The 23,244-nt window shown below is 41.6% G+C and overlaps 1 protein-coding gene across 5 annotated transcripts in view; it reads right to left on the bottom strand.

Annotated features, from left to right (window-relative positions):
* Positions 1-291: 291 nt before the first annotated feature.
* LOC121941303 (kinesin-like protein KIF13B) overlaps positions 292-23,244 on the bottom strand; it is a 51,764-nt gene continuing 28,811 nt past the window's right edge. For 2 of the 5 annotated variants that reach the window (XM_088080751.1, XM_042484073.2), the window contains exons 10-39: positions 20,995-21,107; positions 20,443-20,554; positions 20,089-20,301; positions 19,896-20,006; positions 19,636-19,770; positions 18,009-18,139; positions 17,751-17,837; positions 17,435-17,625; positions 17,058-17,337; positions 16,727-16,889; positions 16,450-16,605; positions 16,148-16,297; positions 15,461-15,586; positions 15,023-15,196; positions 14,543-14,700; positions 14,290-14,422; positions 13,962-14,117; positions 13,752-13,851; positions 13,464-13,590; positions 13,280-13,335; positions 13,065-13,189; positions 12,701-12,976; positions 12,465-12,617; positions 12,128-12,205; positions 11,976-12,023; positions 11,114-11,270; positions 10,206-10,336; positions 9,910-9,969; positions 8,149-8,749; positions 292-7,340 (exon numbers count right to left, since the gene is read on the bottom strand). In XM_088080751.1, the coding sequence (XP_087936877.1) occupies positions 7,135-7,340; positions 8,149-8,749; positions 9,910-9,969; positions 10,206-10,336; positions 11,114-11,270; positions 11,976-12,023; positions 12,128-12,205; positions 12,465-12,617; positions 12,701-12,976; positions 13,065-13,189; positions 13,280-13,335; positions 13,464-13,590; positions 13,752-13,851; positions 13,962-14,117; positions 14,290-14,422; positions 14,543-14,700; positions 15,023-15,196; positions 15,461-15,586; positions 16,148-16,297; positions 16,450-16,605; positions 16,727-16,889; positions 17,058-17,337; positions 17,435-17,625; positions 17,751-17,837; positions 18,009-18,139; positions 19,636-19,770; positions 19,896-20,006; positions 20,089-20,301; positions 20,443-20,554; positions 20,995-21,107 (4,707 nt within the window). In that variant the 3' untranslated portion in view covers positions 292-7,134. The remainder of the gene's footprint in view (positions 7,341-8,148; positions 8,750-9,909; positions 9,970-10,205; positions 10,337-11,113; positions 11,271-11,975; positions 12,024-12,127; positions 12,206-12,464; positions 12,618-12,700; positions 12,977-13,064; positions 13,190-13,279; positions 13,336-13,463; positions 13,591-13,751; positions 13,852-13,961; positions 14,118-14,289; positions 14,423-14,542; positions 14,701-15,022; positions 15,197-15,460; positions 15,587-16,147; positions 16,298-16,449; positions 16,606-16,726; positions 16,890-17,057; positions 17,338-17,434; positions 17,626-17,750; positions 17,838-18,008; positions 18,140-19,635; positions 19,771-19,895; positions 20,007-20,088; positions 20,302-20,442; positions 20,555-20,994; positions 21,108-23,244) is intronic. The other 3 variants (XM_042484090.2, XM_042484098.2, XM_088080766.1) reach the window with 3 other exon arrangements.

Below are 23,244 nucleotides of genomic sequence, written 5' to 3'. Positions count from 1 at the left end.
TGTGGGAACTGAGCTGGATATTTCAAGATTAAACAAAAAGACACAATCTTGCCAAAATTCACACCCACACACCCAAGATTATCAAAGACTGAAGAATGAAAAGCGCGTAAAATGTGCCAAACAGTTGCTAAGGGTTAACACCAGTAACCACTTACCTTTACAGCTGCTACGAGTTCTCAGTGTGTCAGTTTTTGGTAGTAAAAAAAAAACACTACAAGCTGCATCAGTCTCCCACAACTCTGCACACCTCTTTCAATATTAAACCAGCTGAGTAGAAATGAAGAACAAATACTCTTTCAATCTTCCTTTTTATTTTTTTTCTTACCAGATTACTGTTCAGATGATAAAAAATGAAAATTATAAATGTATTATAATACATGTTTATTCTTTGGATTGCAGCATAGAATTACATAAAACAATTAAATTAATCAAAACCCAAACTTGTGCTCAGATTTTTCTTTTTATAAGTCTTAATATGCGCATATATACACATACATACATGGAACAACCACTCCAATGGTGCACTCACACATACACGACAAATCAAGGCAAACCCGTGCCACGGAATCAACAGTAGCAACAAACACAACTGATAATGATTAGTCAGGATGATATAGTAATACTGTTGACCAGGCCGAGGCCGCATTACACTCATGTCCCATTATTCAAACTTTTCTTCAGCTCACTGAGTGAGAGGTTACTCACAGGGACTGGAGGGGCTTTTCTGCAGGTGGTTCTGCTAAAACTCCCTGACTGAGCGAGCACCGAGCCCTCCTCAAGCTCCTATTAGCTTCTGTTATTACACAGCTCAGTTAAATACAGCTGCTGGTACCTAGGAAATTTTAATGCAACATTGATACCAACTGCCCTTAAAATGCACCAAGAGCAAAAGTTGCGTCTGAATTTTTTCGGGAGCCCGGCCTAAACAAAAAAAACCTGCAACAAGGCTGCATTTCATCACCTGACAGCTATGTATTGCTTGTTTGTGTGATTTATTCTAATATTTCTGTACACACACAAAGTGAACTGGATGCAGCCAGCTCAGTAGTGAAGCAGGTTACAACTCTTTGTCAGCTGAAAGGCCTCAGGGAAGAAGTTGGCAGAAAACTCTGGACAGGCGAGAAAGAGGTAGTAAAAAAAGGTGAACACTCACTACTGAGGCAGGGAAATATGTTATAGTGCCCGGCAAGTACAAAACTCAAGCCAGCTACTCATTATAAAACACAACACCACCTCCTTTTGGCGGTGTAATGATCCCAGGTAGGCAGAAGCTGTCAGGCGTGCTGCTGCAGGGCAGTGGAGGGGTGTAAATTCACTGCTCTCAATTATTTTGGTTGTAAAAAAATGTCCCTGTGTGGACATCAGGCCTTTTCTGACATTTGCCAGCAGCCACTAGGAGGCAACACTATGACCTCCCCTCCAGTAAGGCTGTAATACAAGAGGTTAGATCAATGAAAATTTTATTCCTAAATCCCTTTTGAACCTGACAACATCTGTGACCAAATAACCTTGGAAGATTTACTTTATTTGTTTTACTTTACTGTTTTTTTGGAATGATCCTGTTAAATAACAGCACAGTGCGCTTCAGTTTTATAGTACAGCAGTGATGTGTTTAGTTAGAGAGCTGGGATTGTTCCTGCTAAAACCAGTCTGGCTCCAGGCTGAAGGCCAAATTAAAGGGACAGTACACCTCAAAATCACAAAAAATACACGTTTCCTCTTACCTGTAGCGCTAGTTATCATATTGTTTTGGTGTGTTGCAGAGTGTTGGAGATACCAGTAGTGAACTGTCCCTTTAAGGCAGGGGGGGCATGTTGCCTCAGAGCAGTTGTCCCACAGAGCTACAGGAAATGCAACAAAGATATGGGACCAAATTCTGAGCAAAACAAAAGCACTTAAGACAAGAAACAGAAATAAAACAGTAATAAAAGAAATCGTGTGAAGGGCTGAAGATTCTACAGATCTATATGAATATGCTTGGACACAAATCACAGCAATAAAAATCTGAATGTGGTTCTAATCGTTGATACGGTCACAAAAATAACACTGCTGACTTTGCTCTAGTCTCTACAGTGGCACAGATGGAGACCACTGAAATACAAGTCACAACATGAAACCCATTCTGAGCAAAACAGTTCAACACTAATGCTAGTTTTTACAGTTCCTTATTGAAATGGCTAATGTGCATCGGGCAGCCCATGAGCTGCTCTTTTTCTATCCAATGTCAGAGTCACACTTTACCTGTAAAACTATTAAAGAAATGCATATATGGTGCTGCAAACAGAGCGGAGTTAAAGAGGAAGATGTGTGCTGGAAGAGAAGACGTGTTTGAAAATGATGTGAGCTTCCAATTCAACAAATGTATATGTTTTTACTTGAATGGTAGTTGAGCAGTGAGTGATAGAAAATGGCTGCAGAATATTGAAACTGAAAGCAGAAAATTAAATTAAAACATTTTCAGTACAATTGAAAGAACGAACAGGTAATTTGACAACACTGAATCATAAAATAAAATCAGGTCCTATTTTTTTCCTACATATACAAGCGTCTCAGAAATGAACTCTTTCCATTCCCTCTGGAGACTTTTGTGCAAAATGAATTGAAGCGTCGATATGAAAACAGTGTGTGGAAGATACATGGTCACATGGTTTCTGAGGCACAACAAAAAAAAGGGACATCCAGAAGCTTGAAGTGATCTCAAACCCCTTCGACAGTGCCCCGAGCAAACACCAGGATGGGAAAGTCCACCAGCCACAGAGACTGGAATTTTAAATTTTGCAAGAGAGCAGGGAGGGTGAAGGTTTGTTGCTCTTAGCTTAAGTGTAATAAGTAAAGTGGCAGCTGGTGGTCATTTCCCATCTTGGCAAAAACTCGCAGACACAACTGAATCAAAGCCAGGTCCACCCCACATTCACACACACAAACACACACAATACACAAGAAAACTTTACTCCTTTCCTTCATTACCACAAAACTCTTATGAACCACATAATTAGAAAAACATCGAACAGGAGTCCGATCGACAAACCACTTCACAATTTGCCAACCAATAACATACCAAACAGCCACCTATAAGCAACCAATCAGAGGACTCCAGGGTTCTGGGCTTTAAGGCCAAATAAAAGGTACAAAGATAATAACTGGACTATGGTGATATTGTCCCCTCAGCTCATACTTCAACGTCTCAACTCCAACACTATAATTTCCTCTTCAAAAATCTATGCAGGAGTGATTCTTCACTCTTTCCAACCTTACACCATCTTCAAGGCTCACATAACAAAGTGCCTCTCTCTCTCTGTCTTTTTTTTTTTTTTTTAAAGCAATTTTACAGCTTCATATTAAAAATATATTGGCCACTGAACCAAAGCGCTGACTTCAGTTTCTCCATCTGGGATTAAAAACAAACTATTGGATTCCAATCTAGAATACAGTAAGAGATACAGAGTGTTAGATAAATCAATCGATCCATTTACAGGTAGATTTACAATGCAAATAGCAGCAATTTACATGGAATCATTTGTGCAATATTCATTAAAATAAAAAGGCTTTATCGATTTTCATGCGATAAATGCATGTGTACAAGCATTTAAATATAAATAGTAATTTCGCGCCTCCAATTAAGAAGACACACGATAAAAAGGAATGGAAAAATGTTATTGTATCCATAAAGGTGATAGTGTTTGGACATACTTAGTGCCTTTACATGCACATTGTATTCCAGATAATTATTCATGTGTATGAACCGTCAAATCATCGCATCAGAAATCTGTAAAGACTCCTTAGTACACACGGATAAAATCAACGTCACCATAGAAACAGCATATAATAGCATATTCAGGTTTGTCATCATTAGGATATGAACTTAGAAAGCTGTTTGTAGACATGGTTCTGAAGTACACCAAGTGATGATGATGAAAAAATAGAAATTTTCCATTAATAAATCAACCTATCAGCACATGCCTACTGCTCACTTGGTGAGACAACATCGCTCCAGCTCCGGACTCAAATCAAACACTTTACACTGACCTTCATCTGTTTTTTTTAAAGGCAGACTCCCAAAATGTGCGATTGTTATTCTGCAAAGTTAGGAAACTGGCAACACAGAACATACTGAAAAAAGGTCAAAGTCGAGGCAGCAAAGGCTGAGATATTGTGACTTTTAGTATGTAGGAATATGGGTCTAACTTCCAAAACAGTAGAGCATACACCTCCCATAATGCAATTCCATATTTTCTTTTGTGTGATTCTCCCCACTGGATATATGCCCACGTCTATCAAACTCCATGAATCCACCCAGTTTCTAACACAGGCTTTCTGTTAGAAATTTGAAGTCTTCATGTAGTAACCCTGATGACATCATCGGGGTTACTTTCTCAGACTTTAAAAAGCTCCCATAGCCTGACATCGCCCGAGTAAACTGCTAATGCAAGTTAGTTGGAAACCCTAGATCAAAATGCCTCCGTAGACCTCCAACCAATCAGAGCAATGAAACATGTGACATAGAGAATGACTGATACATACACAGACCACAGCAAGCATAGATGAGCTGTGATGGCGCAGCATCAATATGTCTGTGAACTAGTGTTGCCGTTTTTGTTATCAGAATTGGAAATTATTATAGAGAGTTTCACATCAGCTGGAGCCACCCTGGCAGTTATCAAAAAATACCTCAAAGACACTCCTCTTTACTTATCTAGGTTTATGCTCACCATAGTTTCCCTGGCACAACAGTGTGAAAGCCAAAACTGATGCCATAACATATTTTGTGTACAGCCCAAAGGCTCAGCACATTGTCAATCATCGTGTCAAACATGCCCCATATTGAATAAATGGTTGTGATCAGCCTGGCTGACTGGAAATCTTTCTAAATGACAGGTGGACCAGACATATTTGAGAGCAAATAAAACATGAGCTTGCAGATTCGTCAGGTTCCCGGGCTGAAGCTCTCCAGAGCTACAGAAGACATTTTGCAATTATTTTCACTGAGCAGTACTCCTAAAGATGAGTAAATTTCTTATTTGTAAAATCAGTGGAGCGCCCCTTTTAACTTATAATAAGAGTACACATATTCGATCTACATTTCTTATGAATAAATGGTACACAAAAAAGATGTACTGCCAATTCTTTTCCATAAATGAATATACAAAAAGCAAGGTCAATATAAAATGTTAGAGCCTCTCTGGAATGTGAAAAAACGAATAAAAAAATCCCAAGGTCTGCCACATCATGATGTTTTTTTCCTAAACGACATGCCAGGAATGTTCTGTCTACATTTGTGTTGACTTTTTTCCCAAAACGTACAGCTCATTCTCCCAGTTGTGGCAATCATTTTGAAATAAAAGATAAAAACTAGATTTTGTAAAAAAAAACGAATAAATGCATAGAAGCAAATCAATTCTCTTATCAAGCGTGAAATACCCAGCAGAGCTTCTGCGTGTCCATCTCACTTCCTTTTCCTCAACACATACACATGCCTGTTCCCACCAACAACACACATTACTACTCTCAACTGCTGCCCAAAAGTCAGTCACAGAGGATAACCAGCACAACAGCTTTAAGAATGGACATCCAGGTGGAGAATGTACTCTCTAATTTATGTCATCAACCATTTGCACAGTACTAGTTTGTTTGAGGAATCTGTTTACCCTCATCTACCTCTCTGTCTCGCTGCACCACGACCACAGACGCGTTCCGCCGACATACTGATGCTTCCTAACCAACGTCTCCAGTGCAAAATCGACTTTTAAAGCCTCCCAGTACAAACAACTTGCTCCCATAGTGGCTTTGTCTAACAAGGACACAACTTTTCCTGCTTTATACATATAATCTTCAACATTGATACAACTATGACAATATCAACTTTTTTGTGCACACACAGCAACACTGTACAACATTTACAAACAAACACACACACACACACACACACACACCCCTCCCTGTCCTTTCCCCCTGCATTCCCTGAGATCACCTCACACTTTGCACAAGGCATTCTCATAAACACAAACACAGCTATCAGAAATTAAATACACAGAAAAAAAAATGCAAACCAAGCCATGGTGAAGGCACATTCTGGGAGGATTAATCGTCCAAAGAACGGGAGTCCAGGAAGAGGAGACGAGTCTCAGAGAGTGGCAGCCGGAGCAGGGGATTCTGGGACACAGAGTCTCAGGACAAGTAGAGACATCATATCCAGGGATGCAAACACAGTATGACTGACATGGTTAAAGCTTTATGTCACTCTGACCTTTTTTTTTCTTAAGAGTCTAAATTCATGTTTCCTCATACACAAAGAACACATAATAAAATTAAAAACACACCTTTTTAGACTTGCCTATTCTGTGTGACCATTGTTGTTGACCTTATACTTATTTTTAACTTTTTGTTGCTTTTTTTTTAACTTAAGTTTTTTTTTGTTGTTTTTTTTTGTTGTTGTATCTGTAAGGTGACCTGTAAGTGTCCTGAAAAGCACCTATAAACAAAATGTATAATTTAAAGGGACACTTGTAGAAGGATAAAAATGCCAAAGAAACCACTCTCCACTTAGGTAATGTTTTCAGCTTGAAGAAGGTGTTAAAGATCAGAATATAACTATAACTATGACTGGTTGCCAGAAGAAAGTTTAAAATCAATGCTCAGATGTGAACTGGGATCTAAAGTGACTCCTGTTTAAAATATGACGAGTTTGCATCCCTGCATATCAGCTCAGAAAGCATCTCTGAGGCAAATCATCGAGTCTGCAGCTTCCAATCAACATCCCCGCAGAGCTCCGACACTCTAAATATGACAAAGCACTGATTTCCATTCACTCAGCAGTCTTCCCATTGACCGCCATTCATTTAGCATCTTCCCACATGATAAATAGTCCTTCCACGGACTTCTACATACTCTGCATAGTCTTTCATCAACTTGCTTGCACTCGTTCTGAATGATCTCTTCATTGTCTTTAGTCTACTTTCATCCAGTGCTTGTGAATGGATGTAGTGAGTGTAGTTTTAAACTATCAGAGGGTAGGCAGTATTTCACTTCTGATGTGTGAGCCTGTTGCATAGCTGGGAGGAGAGGAAGAGAAGAGGAGGAGGCGGAGGAGGGCTGTGGGGAGTTCATCTCTCCCATCCAGCTCCTACTTTCCCTGTCTCAACTGCTCCAGGACTTGCGGTTCTCCCCCCGACGGGCAACTATGGCTTCTCCTCGTAACACAGGGACATGAGCGGGAGCGGGGAAGTCTGCCGTGCGCCGACTGGTCCGTTCGCGGAGGGTCAGCCGGTCTGGGCGAACCAGCACCCCATAACCCTGTTTGCAGTGGAAATACCGATGACCTCCGACTGAGCCGTCATTTTTACCTGCAGGGAGAAAATAAACGTCATTACTGCAAACTGAACCTTAGCATTATACTGTGGTCACCATTCAAAAGGAGTATACTAAAAGGTAAGTCTTTTTTTTAAACCTGGACCCTAATTTTCTCTGAATTTGTGTCTGAGTGACTGATAACAATTTTTGAAATTATTATTAATAACAAAATTTGAAATTTGGTCCAATATTAGGCCAGTCTTCGGCAGTGGTGAAACAGGCTGCAATGTTATCACTTAGGGTATGTATGTATCATCCACCTCCACCAGGAGGTATAGCATGTCAGTCACCTATCATAAGGTCGGCAGTTCGATCCCAGCTCCTCCTCTGTATGTCAAAGTATCCTTGGGCAAAATACTGAACCCCAAATTTCTCCCGACTGCTATTTAATTGTTGTGTGATTGTTTAAATATTAAGTACCAGGTGGCACCTTGTATGGTAGCCTTTCCACCAGTGTATGGATCTGTGTGTAAATGGGTGAATGTGACAAGTACTGTGACCTATTTAGAAATTGTTCATATTAGTAACTAACTTGGACACAAAAATATGGGGCCAGGGTAAAAAAAAAAAAAAATCACAAACTTACCCTCTAGTAGTGGAGCCAATCATGGCTCAACTGGCCTAAACATTCTTAAAGTATTTGACTATTACAAAACTACAGTATAATATTGTAAACAGTATAGTTATCATCCTTTTAAATGAAGATTGCTCTTTTACTCTGCAAGAACCTAATGCTTGAGGAAGTGCTTTCGCATGTATTTGCATAATTTGGGTGAACTGCTCCTTTAACTGTGTACCTACCTACAGGGGTGTCCAGCTCCACCCCCACCCACACTCCGTCAGAAAACTGCGTCACTCCCAGGTAGCGCACTGTTCCAGCCTTATTGCTTCCTACTGTAACATATGCCCCTTCTGTCAGCCAATCAGGCAGAACGTCATCATGGCTACGCTCTTCATCGTCCACAAAGATCTCCAGCCTCTCAAAGCCTTCACCTCCTCCTCCTCCTCCTCCTCCTCCTGAGTTGACCAGCTTGTGTTCAGAGAAGGAGTTCGCTGCAGTGACATTGTTGTGATTGGCTGAGCTGTGGGAAGCGGGTGGAGCGACTGCGGCCATCTTGGTGCCATACTGAGAAGGAGAGGTTACAACATCGTTCCTGTCAGCACCCTGCTGCTGGGGGTTTGTGGGTAACGTAGTCTCAGCAGCCAGGAGGGAGGAAGACGAGGAGGAGGGTTGGAGGACGTCAGACAGGGTAACCGTAGAAACACTACTGGAGAAGTAGCCGCTTGATGACTGGCTGAGGGGGCTGAGGGGGGTGATGTCATGCGGGTCATGCACAGGAAGAGGAGGGACATCTGGGAACTCTGCCCGTCTGTCTTTGGTTGGGGGCCGTAGAATAGCAGTCTACAGGAAACCAACAGTTGCCACAGGAACAGAGGGACAGACGAGAGCATGCAGACAAGGCAAACAACAAAACAATAATCAGACATATTAATACATCTCCCCCAAAATGCTACAGTCACCCTCTGGAATAATCAGGTACTGTTAAGCCTACAGTCTGTTATGTGAAGCATGAAAACATTCTATAGGACCATTTGCATCATCTGTTAATGTTTTCTTCTGCAATTTGCAGCTATTTACTGGTTGACAGCAAATAACACAGTCGCCCTTGGGACTAACAAGTTGATACATAAAAACGTCTGAAGAAGAAAACCATATATAGATTTGTGTTACTACAAACTGCTGGGTATGTAAAAGGCTTTAGCACAGCTGGAAAAATAAGCCTGGTGTTATCATAATGGTGTCATTCGAGCTCTTGCCCTCTGGCCGACAATACACAGTCCCCAACTGCAAACTATTCCTTTTAAAACCGCATTTGTTCCTACCTCTATCGAACTTTTAAACAATGCTGCTTATGGCTGCAGGGATTGTGCAATAATTTCATGATGTCAAATGACTGGATGTGTGCAACATGTGTTATGTGCAATTTATTGGTGTGATTTAGTATAGCTTGTGCTGTTTTGTTTATATGTAGTTTTTTTTAAAATTGTAACTGAATGCATTAATGGGCGCAGCAAATATCGTATCGTGTCGTAATGCATCTTATCATATCGCATCATATTGTATCATATCGTATCACGGTTGCTTGGTGTATCTCTGCTGCAACAGAAAGCAAATGGCACACAGTGGGAGTGTGGAGTTAACTGGATGTTATTATTTACCAGACAGAGCGTGTCTAACAAAGAGATACTGTTGGCTGCAACACTGGAAGTGTAGAAACCAGTGTGTCAGGAGTTTGGCTCATACGATTGCTAAAATTGTAGTATTTCAACATTTATGGTTAATCAAAATTAAACAGCTATAATGACCCCTTTTCATGATAGCAACAAATATACAAAAAACTAAATATATTTTATAATAATTTTTTTGTAATGTTTTTGCACCAAACAAAACCCATACTGATCAAACACAATTGTTACATAAAACAGAATCTAAGCTTAAAGTGACAGAAGATCAAGCAACAGAAACTTCTGAGGAGAACGTGGACAGGGAAATAATCTCACCGTCTCAGCCTTGACTCGATTGTCGTCCCCTCCTGATGTCACGATGCGAGGGACATGCTGCTGAGTAACAACAAACAAGGTCAAGACACGTCAACATTTGCACATGAACGAATTCCCGTTCTCCTGCTAGCTGCCAGAGCCTGGAAGTTTCAAGTTGATCCAGTCTCGCATAATAAGCTACTAATGATATAATTGCCATGTAAAATCTTTATTGCTTCAGCAGGGCACACTGAATCCCACCCTGCTCCACCATTCACACAGTTCACACTGAGCTCTACTACACTGTCTCTGCTGACCTGCTGGTTGTGTGGCGAAGGTCTCAGCTCCTTCTTGTCGTCGCGTGCTGGAAACAAAGACTTGAGCAGTTTGGGCATCTGAGGAACCAGCGCCTTAACTGAAAGATAAGAGGCAGCAAGTCCTGAACGACCTGGGGGGGGGGGGTGAGGAGGTGAGAGAGGAGGAGGAGGAGGCAGAGGAGAGGAAAGAAGCGAGGAAAAGAGGAGCAGGTGTGGGAGGTAGAAGAGGTGTGGAAGATGAAGACAGAAAGTTGATAGCGAGTCCAGGAAATGGCAAAAACCCAAACACAGTGACAGAAAGAAGAGCCGGCCATAAGACACGCTGACACATCCTAATCACAGGACTGCCAAACAGAAATTACTAAAGAATATATTAATTCTGTTCATTGTGTGAACAGAATTAATCTAAAGCACATCAAAGTACCATGACATGGGCAAGAAATTACTATGACAGAAAAATATTCAGATTGATCAGAGCAGACTAACTGATTAAAGTGGGAAGCTTTAGTAATGAATATGAGGAGAGAGAAGTTCACTTTGCATTAGCCAAAAAGGTTACAAAAATGGATGCAAGCAACACCAAAAGGAGCAGGGAGGAAGAGTAATATTACACATCACTTATGGCTGGGAATGAAAGGAACAAAGCTGAGACTCAGCAGTTAATTACACAAACAATGACACATAAGATTTTGAAGTGAACTGTAGTTGGCATCATCAATCAGAAGGACAGGAGTCTCATGATTAAGCTCAAGGTATGAGATCAGCAAATAGCAGAAATGGATGAAGCCATTTAGAAAGAAGAGGAGAGGGGCATGGAGAGGAGTAAGAGTTGGGAGTATGGAGGAAAAATGACAAGAAAAGTGAGGTAAAGAAGAGAGGAGAAGTAGAGGGAGTGAAGGGAGGTTTACCTTGCTCTTGTTCCTGGTTTTGAGGGGATGTTATGCCAAAGGGGGTGGGTGATGAAGAAGGGGAGGTGGAGTAGGTGGAAGGAGAGGAGGCGGGCCTGGGGAGGGTGCGGTGAAACTGAGAGGGCATGAAGATGTCCTGCTGACTCTCCCATCGACCCTGAGAAACAGAAAGATGACAAGATTGGTTTGGAAATAATGAAACATGGCATCAGGGCTACCTGATGTAAATGCTACACGTGAACAGATAAATACATGAAATTTGGTTTGCTCAAATTTTCATATTTACTGATTTAAACACAGAGTGACAGGTCTTGTTTGTTATTTAGTTACATCAGACAAGTGGCTCATTTATGCTTAATGTTTGATACGCATATGGACAAAGACGGGGTCTTTCGGGGGTTCAGGGTTCATTCATTCATTTCAACCCTATTTGGGCATGTTTTCTGAAAGGTTACAGGTAATATGGTGCAGTACCACCAGAGATCACAGGGGCAGTGTGATGTGGTTCAAGTGAGATACGACTGTAGGACATGACAAAGGCATTTCAAAAATGGTGGAACAGAACAAATGGGTAACATAGTGAAAGGAATTCTCTATCCACATGTGCGATGTATTTAAATTGTCCCACAAACCTCTGCCATCTACAACTCTGCCTTTGTTAAAAGGTACATTATTAGGTATTGCCATCTTTTGGCTGTATCTATGCCAACATCAAGGGCCCATGAAAGTATGAGGGCAGTGATATTTACAACATTTAATATTTATGTATTTATTTTTGTAAGGGAGAAGATGAGGCCATAATCATCAAAGATTAATCACAAAATATCTGAACTCATCACTTTTACTGAAAAGTGCATATTACCTTATCATCCAGGCAGGTTGTGGACAGGTCTTGTCTACTTCCAGACAGCTGAGGTTGAAAGGAGAGAGAGAGAGAGTACTGTAAGATTAATCGTATAATACTGTACACTGCATTGTCTTGCAGTGCAGTAGAATGGCACTATATTACATTACCCTGTGGACAGAAGGAGAACTGATGCTCCGTCTGTTGCTCTTCCCTCTGCTAGTCAGTTGCTCCTTCACTGCCACCTCCTAAAACACACACACACACAGCACATTTTCAACATACTAGAAAGTACTTAACTAAAAAAAAGTAGAAATTGAAAAAAAGAAAAACAAATTGCAACTTAGGTCAATTTAAATTTTTTTTAAGTAATGTTTCCTTTATAGGCAACTGTGTGTTAAAACCCCACATGTTCTGTGTGACTGCATGCCTGCGTATTGACAAATGCATGTTACTAATATCTACTTGAGACTCTGAGTTGAAATCTCAACCAGTTTCTCCACCTACCTGTCTGAGTCTATCCAGAGTCAAGATGTTCTCCAGGCTGAGGACGCTGCGGAGGTATTTCTCGATTGCAGCCTCATCATCAGCTGACTGGCTGTTGTGTGCGCTAGCAGCAAGGTTGGCAAGCATCTCCCTGTCCTCTGAGCCAGGGGCGTCCTGATGGAACAATACATAATTACAATTATTGTTTAATTATCCAACCTGCTAAAAGAAAGGCCTAATATGTCCCCTGGCCTTACCCCGGGGATGTTGGAGACCACCTCAAAGGTGACCCCACAGCCAGGTATGGTACTTCGGGTGGACATCCTTCTCAGAAAGTTTTGTGCAAAACCCTGGCGACCTGGGTTCACATTGACGCAGATCCTCTTCCTCAGGACCAGCTGCATGTCGGCAGGGTGGCTGAGCTGAACCACCACTCGAACTGTCAGGTATACCCTCTGCTCCGGCCACGTTCCCCCACGACTGAGCTGGGGACACTCGTGGACGGTTGAGTCCCATGATGCCTCTGCTTTCACCTGCAGAGTTGACAAATAATTGCTTAGGAAAACAGCTTCCCAAAAGGATTCCAGGAATTCTAAATACTACATGCAGGTCCACCCTCACCTCTCCATCGTAGTGTTTGACAATTTGTAGGTCAAAGAAGTCGTCCTCATCCTCACCACTCAGAATGGCATCCCAACCTCCAGCCTCAGGGACCTCAAACTGGTCTTGAGAGCTGAGATCATCAGCTGGAAAAAAAAAATAGAAAACACTTAAAATCAGCCCTCAAGTGGAAAAACACAACCAAGCATATATCATTTGGCAAAGAAGAAACGTACGTTTGAGGTTCAGGAAGAGGACAGGGATATGAGTCTCCATGCCTGGCAGAGGAACCCTGGGTAAAAAAAGCGATACACACTCTGATCTGATGATCTGATATATATTTACACTTGTCTGAATGTGATGACAAGGAAATATTAGATAAATGAAAGCAGAGACACACACACATGCCATGTGTCATACCATTCAGCAGGTGCTCCAGGAATGCCGCAGCCAGCAGAGGGCACCATAACAGCATTTCTTTCCTCTGTCAGAGTCAAACGCCACTCCAGCAGCTGGGCCTCCCTCTCCACGTCATCCTCTGTCTTTTCTGTGCACACAACAACACTCAAACATTTAAAAAATGTAACTAGCCTCATACTGAAGACACCTACAAGCTGTAGACCACTACATCCCTAAGAGAGGGCAGATGTTTGAATTTGTCAGCATGTTTTTCATGAATATTTCAAGTTTCTTGTGTTTAGATGTTACCTGTTTTGCTGACCAGGCTCTGCAGGTGCTGGTCAAGGTATTCTTGTCTCTTGGTGAGAGCTGCTAGCCACTGCCGCCGCAAACGTTCCAGGTCTCTTTCCTAAACAACAAAGTAGACAGTTAATAATCTTTGGCTTCAGTTCACCTGTGAGTTAGTTTAAGACTTACTGAATGAGGAAAACAGTCTCTAGCTGAATTAAATTGATCTACCTGATAACTGTCCATCTCATCTCCTTCCTGGTTTGCTGTTGTGTTTCTGATCTCCACACAACCCACAGACACTGCAAGCAGTATTTCTGCTATCAGAGGCATAGTGCCTGAGTCCTGAACTGAACGCACGTCCACCTGGATTCGCCTTGACTGACCCTGGAGATGAGGAGGGGGAGGAGGTAGAGCAGGACACAAAAGTTAATAAAAAACAGGATATACGTTCAAAAAAGAAAAATGATTTAAAGAAGTTGGCTTTTTAGCTGAAATTTGCTGGTTCCACCTACTGTGACTAGATTGACAACGGTTGTGAATGTGGGACTTTTCCTACCTGCCGAAGCTGGAAGATTCCCCCGGTCCGCACATCTTTTGCAGGAACTACTTCCACTGGCACAAAGTCTCCGTTCTCGTTTATCTCCAGGATTTGAATCCACAGCTCTAGGCGACGTGTTACCTCACTCCACCTGCAAAAACAAATATTATCAGCACATCTTGGCAACAGTGGCAAAGTGTTTTTTTATCAGTTACTAAAAAGCAATTCTTGCAAACAAAACTAAGATTCAGAGGTGATTGTGTGTGTTTACCTGTCTCGAAGTGTGCGTGTCTTGGCCTGGATGATGCTGAGGTCCCACAGGGCGGGGTTTCTTCCTGCATCAGCCTGTCTGTGCCCGTACACCTCGATGGCAACTGCCCCTTCAGTCAGGTATTCTATAAAATCCTCTGTTACTGACACAGCCACCTCCTACAGGACCAAAGACAGATCAGTCTTATAATAACATCTTTTAACTGACTAGTCCCACCAACATTTTTTTAGATTTATTGGTGACTTTATAAAGTCAGAGAATATATGACTTTTTTCTTGCAAATATGTGACATTAATCTTGGTTATTCTGAGGTTTTTTTTCTAGAATATTGCTCTTCATTTTTTATTTTTTTTAACTACAATGGCCCTAATATGCTGTTGCATATGTGTCAGTTCAACACAATAGCAATTACATCCAAACTGAGTTCATAAAAGCATTAAATCTGGACTTGTTGTCCACCCCCTCCCTTCTAGGCTTCACCTTGCAGCTGTCAAACACCACCATGCAGTGAGGGTCTTTAGTGCTGGGCGAAGAAGACGATGGGTCTACTTCAGGAGCCACAATGAAGGGCTCAGGCTGGTCCCAGAATGAATACTGACAGAAGACAAAGTTGGACAGGTACTGGGGAAGACCAGTGGCCTGTAGGATCTTAATCTGTAGTGGATACACAGGTCAAAAGTCATTTATACACAGACCACACAGTTGAAACAACAATCTCTCTCAAACAGTATCAACAAAAACTGAACATTATAACTTTCATGTATGTAGAATTTATTGCAGGACTGATGTTTTAGACTTTAGCTTGGTGTAAGGTTAACTAAACATTTTTAGTGCTCCTAAAACTGTAAAACAAAGCTCCTGGTATGTTTTTAACCTACAGACTGAATGTAGTTCTCTCTGATAATCTGTCTGTCTTACCATGCAGACCAGTTTGCGATCCTGGATTTCAGTGTCTTGGTTGTTGTCTGATTCATCTCCTCCAGCCATATTGTCCTCTAATCCCCCGCCAACCCTCACCACCTCCACATGAAGACGCCCTGCCACCTGACCACAGGAGAGAAGAATGAACACATCTTTACATCAGCGATATCTAGAAAATGTGTCTGTGAATATAAGTTACTCCAAAACTAGTCATCCACCACTTGAAATTATATTGTAAGCACACAGCTGTGTAAAATAAATAAAATAAATAAACACAAAATACAATATAAATGTACAAAGACATGTCCTTTTCTCCAATTTTTTATGGTCATACTTCAGTATTCTATTACCATGATTATCATCTGAATATCATGTGATGTCCGACTCTGACATCCATGATGACCAAGTGATTAAAAGACTTCTGATCTCACCACAACAGAAACCACATTAAAGAATACATTGATACCCCTTTCCCACAAAAAACAGCGTGTGCGTGCAGGTTTTTAAACACGGGTAAACCCACTAAATATAGGCAATAGACCGCATTCCTACTGCCAGTGAACACACCGCTGCAACACAGAAGCCGGCTTCTGTTAAGGGTATTTCTTCATGACAAAAACATGGAGATTACAGAATAGAGATGTATGAACTAAATTCATAACCAACAAGTCTGTGGCTACCTACCTCCCCCTTCTGGTTGATGATGGGAACAGCATACTGTAGCTTGACATCGTAGAATAGACAGGAAAGGAAGACATTTGCAACGCCTATCAGACTGTGGTTTTCCTGCTCATCAAAGAATGGGTCTGCTCGACGGAAATATGAACGCATCACCTGAACAAAAAAAAAAAAAAAAAGCAGGGACATCATGGAACACAGAGAGAAAACTTAATGTATTTGTGCACTACTGCTTGATGACAGTGTTATTGGTGACTGGGCAGGGCTACTGGAAGACTTCCCATGCCAAATTTGCCAAGTTTACTCACAGGGTTGTCCTGGTGATGGAGGTGGTAGTCCTGCCACTCTTGGTACAGCTCTCTCATGTCAACCAGACGGTTCTCCATCTTCTCTAGACTCCAGATCTGCTTCCCTCGACACCGACGTCGAACCTGAATCGCTGGTTCACTGAGCACTGCGTCCCTCTACACATGTATGCACACAGACACACACAGACACACACGTAGGTGTATTTAGGGAATTTGCTGTGCTTAAACAGAAGATGGGAAATTTGTGGATGAGTGTCTACATGTTTGTTAATGAGACCTTGCGATTGGCGTTGAGGTTGTCCGATGGGATCTGCAGAGTGACTCTATACTCGGTGTGTCGCTCTAGCTCATCAGAGATGAAACAGGCTTCTTGTACCAGGAGGTTTGCTCTTACTATCTGCTCCCTCAACCGCCGCAGACTCCTAACCAATACCGCTTCCCTGAGGGAGGTGAGGAGTTGGCAGAGAGGAAGGGGAGGAGAGAGGATTACAAGGAGGTGTTTAGTTTGCATCCATGTTCAAACTGACATAAAATTGCTTTTTCTTTTAAAGTTTCTAATGCAGCATGAACTTATATTCCAGTCTACACACACACATACACACGCTCACCTGTCCTCATTCCACTGCCTCAGCCTGCTCTGAGCACTGGTTGAATGGCTCATCCCTCCTATACTGAGTCTCTCGAGGCTGCGGTAGTGAGACTGCGTTCCTGGACCCTGCTGGCCTGATGCGGGCCCTGCAGAGGGGCCGGTGGACAGACGGTCTGGGTTTAGCTTCTTGCGAAGCTGCTGGAGCTCCTGCTCGTACATTTGTCTCTGTCGCTCCAAAGCCGAGCGCTTCTCTTCTTCATGCTGCCTCTCCAGAGACTGCAGGACTGCTTGCATTGGGTCTGAAAGGACAAAACACAGAGTAGTCAGAAAACAAAGGAGACTAAACTAACTAATGTTCTGTCAATGCAGAGTATTTCTTGTTTTACAACTCCTTACCATTGTTACCCAAGGCCTTCATCATGACCTCTGTCTGGGCAAATTCATAAGAGAAGCTGACTTCACTGGACACTTCGCTGGCTGTGTCACCATCTGCATCCAGCTGCTCACTGCTGCCGCTGTTCTTCATCACGCCACCCTCACCATCCTCATCCTCAGCTCCTCGAGAACGCCGCTTAGGCAGGTTGATCCTGCAGGGAAAGCATTTGCAACTTATGAAAAATGATGAAATTGCCTAAGGAAATATAGAGTAATGTTTTATCATATGAAAAACAGGATATTTAAAATTGCAAACAATATACAAACATGAAATCACCTGAAGAAGTGGTTGTTTCCCCAGAAGATTCGGTCGCCATGGTGAAGCTGCAGAGCACTGGTCACTGGAGAACCGTTAACACATGTCCTATAACACAATACAGACAGTCATGACAATACTGTGAAAAAAAACTGATGTAACAATCTGTCACTGCCAAAAAAAACCCTTAACCCTCTCTTTTTCTTATACCCCTAAACTCAGCTACATTTTCTCATCACTGAGTTCGGACTTTGGGTCTGTGATGTTGGTTTCTCTTACCGAGCATTGCGGTAGGGTGTGAGGATGACAGTGGTATCTGTTGTAATGTCGATGACACAGTGCTCTGCCTGGATACCCATCCCGCACAGCTGGATGTCCTGAGAGTCTGCCGAACCCACCTTTGTGTGCTCCTGAGACATAGTGAAGATGTGATTAGACCTCAGCAGATGAGTCATAAAATAAATATGACCAAGTTATGTCTACTGGAGTAAAGCCTACACAAAAGTTGGTAAAGTATCCATGTTTTTGTTTAAAATTGAATCAATGACTGTTTAGATATGACTTTATCAGAGTGATGCACCACAATGCGAGTTTGACCGGGTCACTGCATAAGCTTGCTTGACAAAACATAAATGTCTCTGTTAACTCAGGGTGTCTTCCTCAGGCTCTGTGCATGTTCCCATAAATGATACATTCAGTGCATTATTTGACTCTTGTACTGTGCAAAAATAATTTATTGGAGTAAAAAGCAACACTGTTGCTTCAGTTAAGGTGAGAGAGGAAAGCTGGCGTAAATTAATAATTGTTAATTTACGAGATAATATATATTTTACCCTCCATTTATTTCTAACGGTACAGCTGCAGATCTTAAACTCTAAACTTGATGCAGCATATTTAAACTTCATACTCAAGCAAGGCATTTAGGTCTGATACTTTCTCATAATGCAGGATACATGGAAATCACATAAGCTTCTGGGCAAATCAGTTCATGTTAACATTTGAATAGTATTTTTGATAAATACTAATGGACTAATCCATTTTTTAAACACTGTTCTCTTAGCTGTTATGTACCAGCAGAGAAAAATGGACAAATCAAGACCAAACACAAAAACAGAATCCAAAGCAGTTTTAAGGAGTTACATAGCACATTTCATATGCAAGTAAACATCATACTGATAAATAATGTAGTAAACTATAGAGGGCTTATTTTTATAGCCAACATGGAAAATGACTAGGGAACACTGCAGACACATTAAGTAATTCAGTCAGAGCAAGAAAAACCCAACAAATAAAACTGCTTATAGCACTGCTTTCTTCGTTAGCATTACTAGTATTCTGCTCAACAAGTTTGCATTTGTAACGTATTCCCTCAGCAGAGAATATGTATTGCTAATATCATCAGGAAAAGCAAACACCCCTTTCCAGTCTCTAAACACTCTCTACCCCTGAAAAGAAACTTTTTGTTAGTTGGAAACTTTAAACTTATACTGATCCGGACCAGGTTACGTGTGCAGCATAAGCTACTGTGGCAAAATGGCCAGTTTCAAAGACAGCCACGTTTATGACACTGAAAATTCAGGCTTCAGGCTCAACATAACTTGCTAACCCACTAACCTCGCTTTGTGGTAAACCCCTGTGTCCTGATCTAGCCCATCAAACAACACCTTCATTATTTTTTTCTTGAAAGCGGTTTTGTGCTCTTCAATTTGGCATAATTGGTGTAATTCCTGTCTTGAGGCTTCCCAATACACAAATACACTGTTTTCCTACTGTGCACCCATTGTCAGTCAGATGATAACTGACTCAACCAGTTAGTTACGGTTTGAAATAGTGATAATATTGTGTGGTATTCTGGGTAAACAGGGAGAATTAATAACCAGGCACAACATAATGCGTGTGTGTGTACCTTCAGGTAGTAAACCAGCAGCTCATTGAGGGCAGGATCGGCATTAAGGTTGACGAGAAAACTCTTATCATCTCCAACTTTAATCCCTGAAGACTGAAGAGAAATACCCAGACTCTCTAACTGCTTCTGACGCTCCTACAAACACATAGACACAAAGATCATTTTCACACAGTGTAAAAAATCAAACTGGAGGTTACAATGTCAAGTAGCTCAAATGTTTGTTCTCATAACCATACATTCACACCTCTTGTGTGTCTTACCTGTGCAATCTCCTCAGTTTTACGAAGCTTCTCCTCCCAGGTGATGGTCATCTCTTGGATCAACTTTTCTGACTCTTCCAGACGGTCTTTTAGCTCTGGCGCCTTCAAAGACTGGATAAAAAAAACACAGATAAAGAAGAGTATGGCAAAGTATAGATATTGTTTGATTTCTACAATTTCTAACATATCTCACCTCTGCCTGGGTCAGCTGTTCTCGTAGTTTCTCCACTTCTTCGCGGAGTTCCCTGATGATGCGAGCATTGGGGTCTTCGTTAACGACAGCATGGTTAACAATGTTCTTTGCTCGGTCTGCGTAACGCAGCGTCGATAACGTTTCCTCATAGTTGTCTGCTGCTGGACTCACAGTTGCAACCATCGCTGTGCGACTGTTGCCACCCAGGCAATCCTGAAGAAAGGCAAATATGCAAGAACAGAGAACACAGACACAAGGAGAAATTATAAGAAATTAAAGAACGTGCACTGGACAGTGAAACAAGGAAAATGTATTTTCCTCTGTGTGTGTCCAACATGTTTATGGTATTTGTACCTTCAGCAGCCATGTCAGAACAGAGTCTCTGTAAGGAACAAATTTGTTCTTGTTCTTGGCTGTTCCTTGCTCAGCGAGCGCCGAGATCACCAGGCCCAGCGTAGTGAGAGACCTGCCAAACACACAAAAACACTAAGGTCACATGCTTTACATCTGTTGATGTGTTAGAACCACTGTATTCCTGTCCCTCGAGCATATGCATGTTGTTTTAAGGGCTTTTCCAGACATATTCATTTGCTATGATACTATAATTTAGGTTAAAATGTAAAGTTGCTGTGGCGGGACAATACAATCCAAAAACACTGGTTATATGCTTTCTTTCACATATGTAGCTTTCAGTACAAGTGACAAAAAATGAGTTTAAAGAGTGATATGACAATGCTCAGTGGTTAGAAAAAATGTCTTGCGAAAGAAAGTAAGACTGCCAGAGGGAAAACATCTGAAAGGCAATTTAGGGGTTTAGACTTGAATAAACAGCCTGATGGGGAAAAACAATCACCGCGTTGTGTTTGTGTGTGTTTAGTGTGTCTGTGTTGAACTGCTTTTGCGTACTTGTTGATGTTGCTTCCTTCCTTGAGTCGTTCTCCTGCTGCTCCAGTCTTTGCTGCTCGCTCACTTCCAGCCAGGTCCACCAAACTCAACCGACTCACCTTCTCCCCACTTGTCTACAGAGAAAGAGAGAGAGAGAGAGAAAATAAGTGTGATTATTGCCTCATTCTCTTCAGTATATTCAGCCGGCCACTTGCACATTCTTTATTTAAAGCCTCTGGAAACGTGGCTTAAAATAGTAAGAATGCACATATTATTTCAAAGTTGAGTGTCTCATTAAATATCTGCAAAAATAAATAAATGAAAGTGAAAATAAACTATTTTCACTTTCTAAACTATTAGAAAACCGAGTTCAAAACAGCATTTCTCCAGACATTGTGGACTAGCATGTTATGGTTTGATTGACACCTCCTTGTATCCCACCTTTCTCAACTGTCTCTTGTCTCCATGGCAGCCATGGAGCAAAGCAGAGTTTGTGTGGTACAGCTCTGTTCAGATATGTTTCGGCCCCTCTGACTCTGAGTAAATCCAATTGGTTAAGTTAAGTCACACATTCACTGCGTTCGGCGCTTTGCTGCTCCCTCTTCCCAGACAGAGTGCCAAGAGTACGGTCTGACTCTCCCAGAGTGCACTGCTCTGGATAACCCAATGGCACGCTCAAACAGCGCTCTGAGTTTATGAACGGTCCAGTTTGTGCCAGAGTGCGCTCTGGCCCTCAAAATGAGTGTTCCGAACACACCCTATTGAAAGGTGTGTTTCGAGATTTTAATTTGGCATGTTAAATTAGTATCAACTGACACCTGACTCTGAATTTTAGATTGGTTTTATCCATATTACGTGATATGGATTGGGGATAACCACACCCAAATCAACCCAGTTTAAGGAAACCGTGAAAAATCTAAAATGAAAATGTTTTTCAAATTTGGATTGAGGCTAATGACTGATCATCATTTTTATGCTTTTTAGTGTGCATGTAAGACCCTTATTTACATATTAAGAGAGTTATTTGGCGAATTTGGTTCCCAGAGGTTTTAAACATTAATGGCCCTGTACTGTTCAGCAGCAAAACTTCCTCTGTTTTGCAGATGATTAGGTTTGGTAAAAAATTCTGCACCAAAGCTGAACTTTGCCCAGACTACGTGTATTTTTTTACACGTCACACCTGGCAGTGTTTAACATTAGGTAATAATGTCCACAATGAATTACATCATCGAAAGCTCCAGAATGACTCTGAATGACATACGGCATGCATGTTTTTCACAGCAATAATGGCAGTCATAAATGCCACTGTCAGATATTTTTCTGTTTGTTCTCTAGCAAAATGAAAATGATTTAAATATCTCTCCATTGCATATTGAAATACACTTTTGTTCTCCCTCTTTGAATTCCAACTGAATGTTCACCTGTTAGTTTGACTAATTGAATGATTTGCCAATCATATGATATCAAGCACTGCAATGTCCAGCCTGGTATAGGACATAGTCTGAGACTTTTATGTAGATCTGGATCTGTTGACATTCCTAAAGGCTGTATCGTACATCTACATGAGATCTGACACGACTCTGATGGCTCAATAATCACCAAGGAAGCACTGCATCAAGGCAATCCCTGCTGGGCTTTCAGAAGCTTTCAACTGAAAATTATTTTGTTTTGCCAGCATGACAGCATCAGATGGCTCAGAAACAAACAACATGGCATTTGGCTTTATCAGAAAGCTCCCCTCAACTATTTGCTCTCATTTAGCAGGATGCTTTTGTCCACTCTTGTTTAGGACCTCCTCTATTCTCTCTCTGATTCTTGTGATTCTACCAATCAGGTAATGCCAAAAATGTTCAGTTAGTCTTTGGTTTCTCATCTTTCACTCTCTTGAAAGTTTCCTTCTGTGTCTTCTCATGCCCCTGTAAGAGATTTAGATATCACATTGTCATCTGTACTGTGACAGATCCACTCCTGGCCGAGTGTGACAGATGGCTGACAAGGCTGAATGTAATACCTGATCTTCGCCTGCCACACAGCAAAAGCAGCACATCAGCAGCTAAACATCAGCAGATACAGTCCTCTGTCTGTGTCTCCAGTTAATCTGTTCAGCCACAGTACTGCTGTGGGTTCAGAGGTGTTTAGCCAAAGCGTAATAAGCCATCATATACTTATGTTTAAGACAAAAGTGAAACACAAACCTTTGCATAGCCAGTACAGACAGCTGCACTTGTTAAATTTAATCTTACTCCATTAGACTGTCAACTGGTACTCTTT

The sequence above is a fragment of the Plectropomus leopardus genome, chromosome 1, assembly GCF_026936395.1.
Source record: "Plectropomus leopardus strain MGB_pleo_1.0 chromosome 1, ASM2693639v1, whole genome shotgun sequence".
Taxonomy (NCBI): domain Eukaryota; kingdom Metazoa; phylum Chordata; class Actinopteri; order Perciformes; family Serranidae; genus Plectropomus; species Plectropomus leopardus.
This window is presented reverse-complemented; position numbering and strand designations above follow the sequence as displayed.